Source organism: Anomaloglossus baeobatrachus, chromosome 5 (assembly GCF_048569485.1).
Source record: "Anomaloglossus baeobatrachus isolate aAnoBae1 chromosome 5, aAnoBae1.hap1, whole genome shotgun sequence".
NCBI classification, from domain to species: Eukaryota; Metazoa; Chordata; class Amphibia; order Anura; family Aromobatidae; genus Anomaloglossus; species Anomaloglossus baeobatrachus.
In genome coordinates, this window is record NC_134357.1 from 478842913 (window position 1) to 478857408 (window position 14496).

General features: G+C 50.2%; 1 protein-coding gene across 1 annotated transcript in view; it reads right to left on the reverse strand.

Moving 5' to 3' along the window:
* The window catches only part of ABCA5 (ATP binding cassette subfamily A member 5), a 279957-nt gene that overhangs the window by 207999 nt on the left and 57462 nt on the right, over positions 1-14496 (reverse strand). The window contains exons 6-9 of the mRNA XM_075351788.1: positions 14038-14267; positions 13415-13556; positions 10847-11035; positions 8484-8631 (exon numbers count right to left, since the gene is read on the reverse strand). Of these exons, the coding sequence (XP_075207903.1) occupies positions 8484-8631; positions 10847-11035; positions 13415-13556; positions 14038-14267 (709 nt within the window). The remainder of the gene's footprint in view (positions 1-8483; positions 8632-10846; positions 11036-13414; positions 13557-14037; positions 14268-14496) is intronic.

The following is a 14496-nucleotide window of genomic DNA, read 5'->3' on the forward strand; positions in this document are numbered from 1 at the left end:
AACAGACAAACACACACAACTCTGCTACATACAGACAAACACACACAACTCTGCTACAAACAGACAAACACATACAACTCTGCTACAAACAGACAAACACACACAACTCTGCTACAAACAGACAAACACACACAACTCTGCTACAAACAGACAAACACACACAACTCTGCTACATACAGACAAACACATACAGCTCTGCTACATACAGACAAACACATACAACTCTGCTACATACAGACAAACACATACAACTCTGCTACATACAGACAAACACACACAACTCTGCTACATACAGACAAACACACACAACTCTGCTACATACAGACAAACACATACAACTCTGCTACATACAGACAAACACATACAACTCTGCTACATACAGACAAACACACACAACTCTGCTACATACAGACAAACACATACAACTCTGCTACATACAGACAAACACATACAACTCTGCTACATACAGACAAACACATACAACTCTGCTACATACAGACAAATACACACAACTCTGCTGCTCTGTGGGGCCTGCACCCGCGGCTCGGCGGGTACAGCACCCGCGGCATCGGCGGGGGGGGGGATTGGCAGGGCATACATCTGGGGGGTTAGAAGCAGCTCACCGGGGCCCATAATGGGGAGGCGGGGAGGGCATTTACCCGATTAGGTCACGGTGGAGAGGGGGCCCACACAGCGCCGGACAGAAGCTCGCCTCCTTCATCTGTGGGACTGAGAAGGCGGTAGCTCCGCCCACAGATGAAATTCAAAACAGGATGTCTGCGCGCCTTAAAGTGACGGCGCCGCAGATTGCTGCCGAGGACTGCGGTCCCCGGAACTCGGCCGGGGGCAGCAGAACTATAAAGGCGAGTGGGCCCCGGCCAAGGGACAGGAGAACTGACGAGGCCGAGTGGGCCCCCCCGGCTCTCCAGGGCCCCGGCATTTGCCCATAGACAGGTAGGAGCCCTGTCTGCGAGCCAGATACGGCCATCAAAAGAGCCATATCTGGCTCGCGAGCCATAGGTTCCCGACCCCTGCTGTATGATATATACCGTATTTTTCGCTTTATAAGACGCACCTGATTATAAGACGCACCCCCAAATTTGGTGAAGGAAAAGAGAATTTTTTTTTTTTTAATGTTAAATGGGGTCCATCTTATAATGCCAGTGTCCCTCTAACAAATCATATAGGGTATATGTCCCTCATAGCCCCCCATCCTAAAATTAGCCCCCTTAATCTGGATATGGCCCCCTTATATTGAATATAGCCCCCTTGTGATGGCACACGTTCCCCTGTGCTGCCTATGGTCCCCTATGGATTGCACACGTTCCTGTGTTAGATAACGCCCCCATGCTGCTGCCCATGGCCCCTATAGATCGCACAAGTCCCCCTGTGTTAGATATCGCCCCCATAGTGCTGCCCATGGCCCCTATAGATCGCACAAGTCCCCCTGTGTTAGATATCGCCCCCATAGTGCTGCCCATGGCTCCTATGTAGATCGCACAAGTCCCCCTGTGTTATATATCGCCCCCATAGTGCTGCCCATGGTCCCTATAGATCACATAAGTCCCCCTGTGTTAGATATCTCCCCCATAGTGCTGCCCATGGTCCCTATAGATCGCACAAGTCCCCCTGTGTCAGATATCGCCCCCATAGTGCTGCCCATGGCCCCTATAGATCGCACAAGTCCCCCTGTGTCAGATATGGCCCCTAGGCTGCTGCCCAAAGTAAAATAAAACCCTCTTTCCTTATCTCCTCCAGCGCTGAGCTCCCTCCTGTCTGGCTCCGTGCTTCTGTTCTTCCACTTCCTGGTTCTCAGTGCGGTCATGTGATCGGCACAGCAGGCTGAGCTCTCTGCCTGCCTGATCACAGTGGAAGCAGGGACACGGGGAGAAACGCTGCAGGGGTAAGTAAAGCTTTTTTATTTTAGAATGAGCAGCAGCCTGGGGGCCAAATCTAACACAGGGGTGGGCATGTGCGATCACACTGGGACGCAGGCTCATATAATATGCACCGCTGCCCCAGCCCCTCACTGCGTGCGATTTCAGCACCATTGGAGATGGACAGCGGCTGTGCATATTATATGAGCGGGTGCAGGAGATCAAAGGCTGCAGCCCGCAGCGTTCCCCTGTGCTCCAGAGCTGCTGCCCCCACCTCCCCTGGACGCTGCAGTGTACATATATATATACACACACACACACCCCCCCCCCGTATATCCGGCGTATAAGACGACCCCCCACTGTAGCCATTATTTTAAGGGGGTAAAAAGTCGTCTTATACGCCAGTATATACGGTAGTTCCCTTTGATTCTTGCATCAGAAACAGTGAGCTCTAGTGATCTTCATACATATATCTCTATGTACATATCCTCTATTTATCCAATCCAAAGAAGGGAATTTTGTTTACTTACCGTAAATTCCTTTTCTTCTAGCTCCTATTGGGAGACCCAGACAATTGGGTGTATAGCTTCTGCCTCCGGAGGCCACACAAAGTATTACACTTTAAAAAGTGTAACCCCTCCCCTCTGCCTATACACCCTCCCATGCATCACGGGCTCCTCAGTTTTGGTGCAAAAGCAGGAAAAAGGAAACTTATAAATTGGTCTAAGGTAAATTAAATCCGAAGGATGTTCGGAGAACTGAAACCATGAACCAAAAGAACAATTCAACATGAACAACATGTGTACACAAAAGAACAACAGCCCGAAGGGAACAGGGGCGGGTGCTGGGTCTCCCAATAGGAGCTAGAAGAAAAGGAATTTACGGTAAGTAAACAAAATTCCCTTCTTCTTTGTCGCTCCATTGGGAGACCCAGACAATTGGGACGTCCAAAAGCAGTCCCTGGGTGGGTAAAAGAATACCTCGAGTAAAAAGAGCCGAAAAACGACCCCCTCTTACAGGTGGGCAACCGCCGCCTGAAGGACTCGCCTACCTAGACTGGCGTCTGCCGAAGCATAGGCATGCACCTGATAGTGTTTCGTGAAAGTGTGCAGACTAGACCAGGTAGCTGCCTGACACACCTGCTGAGCCGTAGCCCGGTGCCGCAGTGCCCAGGACGCACCCACGGCTCTGGTAGAATGGGCTTTCAACCCTGAAGGAAGTGGAAGCCCAGAAGAACGGTAGGATTCAAGAATCGGTTCCTTGATCCATCGAGCCAAGGTTGACTTGGAAGCCTGCGAACCTTTACGCTGGCCAGCGATAAGGACAAAGAGGGCATCTGAACGGCGCAGGGGCGCCGTGCGAGACACGTAGAGCCGGAGTGCTCTCACTAAATCTAATGAGTGCAAATCCTTTTCACATTGGTGAACTGGATGAGGGTAAAATGAAGGCAAGGAGATATCCTGATTGAGATGAAAAGGGGATACCACCTTAGGGAGAAATTCCGGCACCGGACGTAGAACCACCTTATCCTGGTGAAAAACCAGGAAGGGGGCTTTGCACGACAGCGCTGCCAGCTCCGACACTCTACGGAGCGATGTAACTGCCACTAGAAATGCCACCTTTTGCGAAAGACGTGATAAAGAAACTTCCCGCAGCGGCTCGAAAGGTGGCTTCTGAAGAGCCGTTAGCACCCTATTGAGGTCCCAGGGTTCCAGCGGACGCTTGTAAGGTGGGACTATGTGGCAAACTCCCTGCAGGAACGTGCGGACCTGCGGAAGTCTGGCTAGACGCTTTAGAAAAAATACGGAAAGCGCCGATACTTGTCCCTTAAGAGAGCCGAGAGACAAACCCTTGTCCATTCCGGATTGAAGGAATGAAAGAAAAGTGGGTAAGGCAAAGGGCCAGGGCGTAAAACCCTTGTCAGAGCACCAGGACAAGAAGATCCTCCAAGATCTGTGATAGATCTTGGCGGACGTTGGTTTCCTGGCCTGTCTCATAGTGGCAATGACATCTTGAGATAACCGAGGACGCTAGGAGCCAGGACTCAATGGCCACACAGTCAGGTTGAGGGCCGCAGAATTCAGATGGAAAAACGGCCCTTGAGACAGCAAGTCTGGGCGGTCTGGGAGCGCCCACGGTTGACCCACCGTGAGATGCCACAGATCCGGGTACCACGACCGCCTCGGCCAATCTGGAGCGACGAGAATGGCGCGATGACAGTCGGACCTGATCTTTCGCAACACTCTGGGGAGCATCGCCAGAGGAGGAAACACATAGGGAAGTCGAAACTGCGACCAATCCTGAATTAATGCGTCCGCCACCAGAGCTCTGTGATCTTGAGACCGGGCCATGAATGCCGGGACTTTGTTGTTGTGCCGTGACGCCATGAGATCGACGTCCGGCGTCCCCCAGCGGCGACAGATCTCTCGAAACACGTCTGGGTGAAGAGACCATTCCCCCGCGTCCATGCCCTGTCGGCTGAGAAAATCTGCTTCCCAGTTTTCTACGCCCGGGATGTACACTGCGGAGATCGTGGAGGCTGTGGCTTCCACCCACTGCAGAATTCGTCGGACTTCCTGGAAGGCTTGACGACTGCGAGTGCCGCCTTGGTGGTTGATGTAAGCGACGGCCGTGGCGTTGTCCGACTGGATTCGGATCTGCCTGCCCTCCAGCCACCGATGGAAAGCCAATAGGGCTAGATACACTGCCCTTATCTCCAGAATATTGATCTGAAGGGATGACTCTATCGGAGTCCAGGTTCCCTGAGCCCTGTGGTGGAGAAAAACCGCCCCCCACCCTGACAGGCTCGCGTCCGTCGTGACCACAGCCCAGGTGGGGGGTAGGAAGGAATTCCCCTGCGACAGAGAGTTGGGAAGGAGCCACCACTGAAGTGACGTCTTGGTTGCAAGGGAAAGAGAGACGTTCCTGTCGAGTGAAGTCGACCTCCTGTCCCATTTTCGGAGAATTTCCCACTGGAGTGGCCGCAGATGGAATTGCGCGAACGGCACTGCCTCCATCGCTGCCACCATCTTCCCCAGGAAGTGCATGAGGCGCCTCAAGGGGTGTGACTGACCCCGAAGAAGAGATTGCACCCCTGCCTGCAGAGAAAGCTGATTGTCCCGCGGTAGCATGACTACCGCTGACTGAGTATGAAACTCCATCCCAAGGTACGTCAGTGATTGGGTCGGTGTCAACTGGGATTTTGGGAAGTTGATTATCCAACCGAACTGCTGGAGAGTCGCCAGAGCGACAGAAAGGCTGTTTTGACACGCCAACTGAGAGGGTGCCCTGACCAGGAGATCGTCTAAGTAGGGAATCACCGAGTGGCCCTGAGAGTGTAGGACCGCCACAACAGATGCCATGACCTTGGTGAACACCCGTGGGGCTGTCGCCAGGCCGAAAGTCAATGCCACGAACTGAAGGTGTTCGTCCCTGATGGCGAAGCGCAAAAAGCGTTGATGTACGGGTGCGATCGGCACATGGAGATAAGCATCCTTGATGTCGATCGATGCTAGGAAGTCTCCTTGTGACATTGAAGCGATGACAGAGCGGAGAGATTCCATCCGAAACCGTCTGGTGCTCACATGTCTGTTGAGTAGTTTGAGGTCCAGAACGGGACGGAACGAGCCGTCCTTCTTTGGCACCACAAACAAGTTGGAGTAAAAGCCGCGACCATGTTCCTGGGGGGGAACAGGGATCACGACTCCTTCTGTTTTCAGAGCGTTCACCGCCTGAAAAAGTGCATCGGCTCGCTCGGGGGGCGGAGATGTTCTGAAGAAACGAGTCGGAGGACGAGAGCTGAACTCTATCCTGTAACCGTGAGACAGGATGTCTCTCACCCATCGGTCTTGAACATGTGGCCACCAGGCGTCGCAAAAGCGGGAGAGCCTGCCACCGACCGAGGATGCGGTTCGGGGATGCCGAGAGTCATGAGGAGGCCGCCTTGGAAGCAGTGCCTCCTGCGGCCTTTTGGGGGCGTGACTTAGCCCGCCACGCATTGGAGTTCCTCTGGCCCTTCTCCGGCCTGCTGGACGAAGAGGATTGGGGCTTGGCGGAGGGACGAAAGGACCGAAACCTCGATTGTATCTGTCGTTGCTGAGGTCTCTTTGGCTTAGACTGGGGCAAGGAGGAGTCCTTTCCCGTAGATTGTTTAATAATCTCATCCAATCGTTCGCCAAACAATCGGTCGCCAGTAAACGGCAAACCGGTTAAAAACCTCTTGGAAGCCGAATCTGCCTTCCATTCGCGCAGCCACATGGCCCTGCGGACTGCCACAGAGTTAGCGGATGCCACCGCTGTACGGCTAGCAGAGTCTAAAACTGCGTTCATGGCATAGGAACAAAAAACTGACGCCTGGGAAGTCAAAGACGTAACCTGCGGAGCAGAATTACGTGTAACCGCATTAATCTCAGCCAGACAAGCTGAGATAGCTTGTAGTGCCCACACGGCTGCAAAGGCCGGGGCAAAAGACGCCCCCGTGGCTTCATAGATGGATTTCATCAGGAGCTCTATCTGCCTGTCAGTGGCATCCTTTAGCGATGATCCATCTGCAACCGATACCACAGATCTAGCCGCCAATCTAGAGACTGGGGGATCCACCTTGGGACATTGAGCCCAACCCTTGACAACGTCAGGAGGGAAGGGGTAACGTGTGTCAGTAAGGCGCTTAGTAAAGCGCTTGTCCGGAACCGCTCTGGGCTTCTGGACAGCATCTCTGAAGTTAGAGTGATCGAAAAACGCACTCCGTGTACGTTTAGGGAACCAAAACTGGTGTTTCTCCTGCTGAGAAGTTGACTCCTCTACAGGTGGCAGTGGGGGAGAGATATCTAACACCTGGTTGATAGACGAGATAAGATCATTTACTATAGCGTCCCTGTCAGGTGTATCAAGATTGAGGGCAACGTCAGTGTCAGAGCCCTGAGCTGCGACGTCCGCCTTGTCCTCCAGAGAGTCCTCACGCTGGGAACCTGAGCAACGTGAAGAAGTCGGGGAAGATTCCCAGCGTGCCCGCTTAGCCGGTCTGGGACTGTGGTCCGGGCCGGAGTCCTCCACGTGAGACCTAGGGCCCCCCCTGGGAACGTGCTGCGGCGCGGGCAGAGAGGGGCCTGGGGGTGAAGATCCAACAGGGCCCGGGGCCTGTGTAGGGACCGGTCTGGACTGCAAGGCTTCAAGCAGCTTGGCAGACCATTTGTCCATAGACTGAGCCATGGAATGTGAGAGTGACTCAGAGAGTTTTTCAGCAAAAACTGCAAACTCTGTCTCTGCCGCCTGGACAGGGAGAGCAACGGATTCTACCTGAGCCGAGGGGCCCACTAGTGACCGAGGCTCTGGTTGTTGAAGCAAAACAGGGGTTGAGCATTGCTCACAGTGAGGGTAGGTGGAACCTGCAGGTAACTTAGCCGCACAAGAGGTACAGGTCGCAAAATAACCCTGTGTCTTGGCCCCCTTGCTCCTTGTGGACGACATGCTGTTGTCTCCTAGGAGAGTGATCACTGAGGGTATATGGGGAGGGTATACAGCCCGACCGAACAGAGATATATAAATATATATATGGTATCTATTCCGGCACCCTGAGGGGACCAGCACCGGGTGACCGGTGTGGCTTACCGACCGCTAAAAAGCGGAATGTGTGTCCTCCAGATTCCCTGCCTTAGGTCTCCCAGCGATGCAGAGCTCTTTCCAGGAAAACTTCCACAGGCAGAATGCCAAAGAAATGGCTGCCGGAGCTCTCAGGGGAGGAGAGAAGCCGGGGGCGGCGTTAGAAAAAGTGCGGGAATCTGGAGTCCCCACAGTGATCAGTGAGGGGGGGAGGAACATGCAAGATGCCCTGGCCCTCACAGCCGACGTCAGGCCGGCAGTCCCGCCCTTATCCCTGATAGACAGGCCCAGGGGCGGGAGTTTTGCAACTAGGCCGCAATTGAAGCCGAGGACTAAATTTAATACCGCGGCCGACAAACAGGCGCAGTCGGCGCGGAAGTCCGCCGGCCGTCACAAATAAGCAGCTGCTGCAGCGTCCGGGAAGTAGGCGCTCCATGCACATCCCCCATGGGGGTACAGAGTACCTTAGTGATGCAGGGCCCGGTCCCTGAGGATAAACGAACTCCTGTCCGACAGCTTCCCCCAGGGGCTGCGGAGGGAGCACGGTCCCAGTGACTGGATGACCGCTGAGGATCCCACTTCTCCCAGAGCCGCTAAGGGATGGTGAAGGAGACGGCATGAGGCTCCTGCCTTTGTACCCACAATGGGTACCTCAACCTTAACAGCACCGCCGACAAAGTGGGGTGAGAAGGGAACATGCCGGGGGCCCCGTGGGGGCCCACTTTTCTTCCAACCGATATAACTAAAATGAGAAGATGAGTGGATGTGTGCCTCCTTCCACACAAAGCATAAAACTGAGGAGCCCGTGATGCACGGGAGGGTGTATAGGCAGAGGGGAGGAGTTACACTTTTTAAAGTGTAATACTTTGTGTGGCCTCCGGAGGCAGAAGCTATACACCCAATTGTCTGGGTCTCCCAATGGAGCGACAAAGAAATGATCAGTAACCCCTTCCCGTCCATGTACAGAACTGTAATAGTTATATGCAGTAAATATAGGAGACGTCTTACTGGGAAGGATCTGGTCGAGGTAGGAGGCCAGGAGCAGATACATGACACTGTCCACCACCAGGAAGATGAATGTAATGATGAGGGGGTACGGCCCGTCCTTCAGGTTAAATAATTGGGCACCTTTCCCATGGGCCTCCAGAAACATGACCTGCAAAACAACATAAAGTAACTGAGCGATATGACTGCTGATGACTTTCTCATAAAGCTGATCATTCCTGGGTAAAATGAAAATAAAAACTAAAACCTCAACTACCGAACCGATGCCATTCCTCTGTCCTGTGGCTTCTTCAAATGGATGCATCAGGCTACCACTGCAGCCAATCAGTGGTCACTGACTGCCTGCAGAGGTCACATTATCAGAGGCAGAAGAAACAGTGATATTGATGTTTTCCCTACCGCATAGGTTACCTTACGCCTACACCGGAAGAGGGAACCCCTATGTTGCCGATCTATTTGCATTGGGATTTTACACATTTATGTATTTAAAAAAAAATGTTTGTTGCTTTCTGCCATTGCCTCTCAGTTTCCTTTTCACAATGCAAAGGATTAAAAGTTTCTTCTTGTGGTGAGTGCAAAGCCGTCGTAGAGTAATTTTCCTGGAAACTATGCAATTAACCTCTTCACAGTGGGAGAGTCTTGAATGGATCCTGCTGGTCAATACCAACCCTTTAAAGACTCCTGCCACATGCCTGAGCATCTCCATTTGCAGACAGCTGTTTCAGGGTTGTTGCCCCTCATCAGTGCAAAGTATAAGACTGCTGGGTGATGGGGCTTTGAAGAGAAATTTAAGGGATGAAGATTCACCTTAACGAGACCTCTAGCTGGGGTAAGGAGACTTACGGGCCAGGAATGCTCCCTGGTACAACGTGTCTGAGGATCTCAATTTGCAGACAGCTGTTCCAGGGTTGTTGCCCGTCATCAGTGCAAGTATAAGACTGCCGGGTGATGGGGCTTTGAAGAGAAATTTAAGGGATGAAGATTCACCTTAACGAGACCCCAAGCTGGGGTAAGGAGACTTACGGGCCAGGAATGCTCCCTGGTACAACATGTCTGAGGATCTCAATTTGCAGACAGCTGTTCCAGGGTTGGTGTCCCACATCAGTGCAAAGTACAAGACTGTTGGGCTAGGCGATAGGCCTTTTAAAAGAAATTTAACAGATAAAGATTCTCCTTAATGAGACCACCAAGATGGGTTTGGGAGGCTTATGGGCCAGGCAATGCTCCCTGGCACAACATGCCTCTGGATCTACATTTGCAGATAGCTATTCAGGGTTGTTGCCCCTCATCAGTGCAAAGTACAAGACTGCTGGTGGATGAGCATTTTAAGAGAAATCTAAGGAATATAGATACTCCTTAATGAGACTGCCAAGCTGGGGTAGGGAGCCTTATGGGCCAGGCAATGCTTCCTGGCACAACCTGCATGAGGATCTTCATTTACAGACAGCTGTTCCAGGGTTGTTGCCCCTCATCATTGCAAAGTACAGCACTGTCTCGTGGGGTGACAGGCCTTTTAAAAGGAAACTAAGGGATAAAGATTCTCTTTAACGAGACCACCAAGCTGGGGTAAGGAGGCTTATGGGACAGGAATGCTCCCTGGCACAACATGCCTGAGGATCTCCATTTGCAGATGGCTGTTCCAGGTTTGTTGCCCTTTATCAGTGCAAAGTAGAGGACTGCTTGGCAAAGGGTCTTTTAAGAGAAATCTAAGGGATAATAATTCTCCTTAACGAGACCGCCAAGCTGGGGTAGTGAGACTTATGGGTCAGGCAATGCTTCCTGGCACATCTATTTGCCTGGACTGGAAATAACTATATTCATTACTCAGCTGGGAGTCAGGACTGGGGTTACAGGGGTCACTGGGTGCAAACAAGTCTGTTCCCATTTACCGACGGCAAGCAAAAATGTTAAAACATTGAGAGACTGAGGGCGACTGAGCCGCCCGCAGCGGAGGCAGAGATAATCCTGGCAGATCTGAATAACAGATGCCATCTGATGAAATGTCATGTGGTGAATCTGCGGAGGCTTCATGTTCACACTACGTAGTCGGACCCCCACTGATCAGAAGGTGATGGAATATACAAGCAATATGCCAGCACTATAAGGCGAAATACCCATTTAAAGAGGTATTCCTAACTCCGTAAGTGAGGATATCATCACTTAATAAGTGCTGGGCATTCGACCTACGTGACCCCCACCCATCGTGAGAATAAAGGGGCAACTTTAGGGACCAATGTGAGAGATAATGTCTGTGTACCTGTGGCATATGTAGGTGTCATATGGATAAATTTGGGCAAACCTTCCGCTATCACTCCTGTAGAGGAACACAGGAATGATCGGTTCTTCACTAATGGTACGACACTCACCTGCGCTATCCCGATCATGAATGTGCACTGACAGAATGGACTGAAGAACCAGACGAAGGATTTGGGGAAGTCGCCTTTCATCACGATGAAGATGCCCAGAGCGCCGAGGACCAGCGTGGCCAGGAAGGCGATACCACCAGCCTGCTTGGCTTTTTTAAAAAGAGGGGTAAGCATCAAAGCAAATAAAATCTGGAGAAAGAAAAGAAAAGGTGATGAAAAAAAGTGGCCACGTTGACACATAATTTGCTGCTGACACTGTAACTCCCAGCAATGATCAGAATCAGGAATTGTTAGAGAAGTAGTAACTTTTTTTAAAGGGTATTTGTTTCTCTACAGGAAGTGGGGGCGGGTCATTAAACCTGTCACCAGAAAGTGGGGGTGGGTCTTTGTCTCTTACCAGGAAGTAGGAGGAAATCTTGGTCTCTCTGCAGGAAGTGGGGTGGGTTTTTCTCTTGTGGAAGTGGGGGTGTCTTGGTGTTTCTCTACACGAAGTGGGGGCAGGTTTTTGTCTCTTACCAGGAAGTAGGAGGAAATCTTGGTCTCTCTGTAGGAAGTGGGGGTAGGTCTTTATCTCATTACAGGAAGTGGGGGCAGATCTTTATCTCTCTCCAGAAAGCAGAGGAGAGTCTTATCTCTCTAAAGGAAATAGTGGTGGGTCTTTGTCTCTCTACAGGAAGTGGGGGGTGGGTTTTTGTATCCCTACAGGAAGTGGCAGTGGGTATTTGTCTCTCTACAGGAAGTAGGGATGGATCTTTGTCTCTTTGTAGGAAGTAGGGGCGGGTCATTAAACCTGTTACCAGAAAGTGGGGGTGGGTCTTTGTCTCTTACCAGGAAGTAGGAGGAAATCTTGGTCTCTCTGCAGGAAGTGGGGTGGGTTTATCTCTGGTGGAAGTGGGGGTGTCTTGGTGTCTCTCTACACGAAGTGGGAGCAGGTTTTTTTCTTTCTACAGGAAGTGGATGTTTTCTCTCTACAAAAAGTGGGGAGTGAGTCTTTTCTCTCTCTACAGGAAGTGGGAGCAGGTCTTTTCGTATTTCTACAGGAAGTGGGGGTTGGTCACTGTTTATGTGCAGGAAGTGGGAGCAGGTCTTGGTCTCTCAAAAGGAGAAGGAGTTTTTGTCTCTATCCACAAAGTGAGGATAGACCTTTGTCTTGCTACAGGAAGTGCAGGTGATTCTTTGTTTCAAAAGGAAGTGTGCGCAGGTTTTCATTTCTCTACTACAGGAAGTAGGGGCATGTCTTTATTCTTCTACAGGAAGTGGGGGCATGTCTTGATTCTTCTACAGGAAGTGGGGGCGGGTCTTTATCCCCTCTACAGGAACTGGGGGCGGGTCTTTGTCTCTCTACTGGAAATAGGGGTGGGTTTTTGTCTCTACAGGAAATAGGTGTGGATTTTTATTTCTCACAAGGAAGTGGGGGCGTGTCTTTCTCTTTACAGTAAGTGGGGACTGGGACTTTGTCTTCTCAGGAAGTGGAGGTGGGATTTCATCTCGCTACAGTAAGTGGGGGCATGTTTTTGTCTGTCTACAGGAACTGGGAGGGGGTCTTTGTGTCACTACAAGGAGATGGGAAGGGTCTTTGTCTGTAAAGGACATCAAGGCAGGTTTTTGTCTTTCTACAGGAAGTGGGGGGTGTCTTTATCACTCTGCGGGAAGTAGTGCGGGTCTTTGTATCGCTAAAAGAAGTAGGGGTCAGTCTTTTTCTCTCTACAGGAAGTGGTATTTTGATTCTATAAAAAGTGGGAGTGAGTCTTTTCGCTCTATAGAAAGTGGGCAGATCCTTGTCCCTTTAAAGTAGGTGTGGGTGGGTCTTTTCGCTCTACAGGATGAGACTTGGGCTTTTGATCCTCTACAGAAAGGGGAAGCAGATCTTTTGTCTCTGCGCTTGCTCTCCTGTCTATCTGACTTCATACAAGCTGCAAATATTTCAGGGAAAACCAATAGATAATGAAAGGCAGACTGCATGCTGGGAAGGGAAAGAAAGTTACAGTACCTGATGTGCTGGCAGAATGCTAATGCTGATGAAAAGACACAATAAAATTGAGTGGATGGCAAGGTATACAGCATCAGAATCAGGCGGATCCTGGACAAATAATTAGAATGTGCACTAAAACTGTGCCATGAAAAGTTCTGAAACTGCCCAACATAATCTGTGTGAAATCTGTAGTAATCTCACAATCTTGAGTGAGTGCAGGCATATGGCCATCGTCTCACATCGGATAATATGAGTGATATTAATGATCGTCTGCCTGTGTAACCTGACACTTAACGAGCACTGATTGACTTTTATACAGTCAGTCAACGCTCACAATGGGCAGAACTCGTTCCATGTAATTGAAGCTTTAGGACTTGTGCCAATAGGATAAGACAAGGCTCTGCTGCTATCTTTACGGCTGCGGTCTGCAGTTTTACAGTTTTACAATGCTATGAAGATCTTTTTTGATTCAGCTCTGCTATCTTATTCAGCAAGTCCTGCAGTCAGCAGAGTCACTTAGCAATACACTATTCCATCAGAAAATAATGCAGTGGTGCTGCCGACTCCCCAGGAGCGTCAGCACGACCGCCACTCACCAGCGAGATCCCGTACAGTGCATACAGCAGGAAGATCAGGAACCAGCTGCTGTGCTTGAACGGGGTGAACACCGTGGTTATAAACGCCATGAGCAAAGATATCAGGAGAATGAGAATGATGTACAACAGAACCCAGGGCAGCCTGCAAGGAGGATAAAAAAAATAGTCATGTATATACACAGTAACTCCACCAGCAGAACAATGAGTGCAGCTCTGGAGTATAATACAGGATGTAACTCAGGATCAGTACAGGATAAGTAATGTAATGTATGTACACAGTGACTGCACCAGCAGAATAGTGAGTGCAGCTCTAGGGTATAATACAGGATGTACCTCAGGATCAGTACAGGATAAGTAATCTAATGTATGTACACAGTGACTGCACCAACAGAATAGTGAGTGCAGCTCTGGCGTATAATACAGGATGTTACTCAGGATCAGTACAGGATAAGTAATGTAATGTATGTACACAGTGACTGCACCAGCAGAATAGTGAGTGCAGCTCTGGAGTATAATACAGGATGTAACTCAGGATCAGTACAGGATAAGTTATGTAATATAATAAAGTTAACGTGACAATATGGATAAATACCATTAAAACGAACATAAAAAACTATCCGTACCAGAAGGCAGTGTCATGGAGACCCAATATCTTCATGAATTCTTTTAGTTTCTTCTCTTTTTCAGCCACAATATAAGCTGCCGGAGAACATCCAAACGGTGAGAACGCCATGACAAGACAAATGGACATGAGAGCGTGGTAGAAACCGTCCACTTCCACCATTGGTTTCTTCTCCATAACCATGGCTTTTGTCCTCATCAGATCGTCCCAGGCTGAATAGTTGGTTTTTAGCTAAAGAGAAAACAAGCTGTGAGTTATATGGTGCTGCTCTTTTCTGGCCATTTGTCCAAATAGTCAGTGCATCCCCAGACCTTACTTTACTATTGCATCATATAGTCAGTGGTCTCTCTGCAACGATTAATCCTTTAAGGATGCAGACCACTCTGGTAATTAATGACACACCACTTTTCTGTATTTTCATCTCCATAATATAAAAGCCATAATGTTTTTTTGTAAAAAA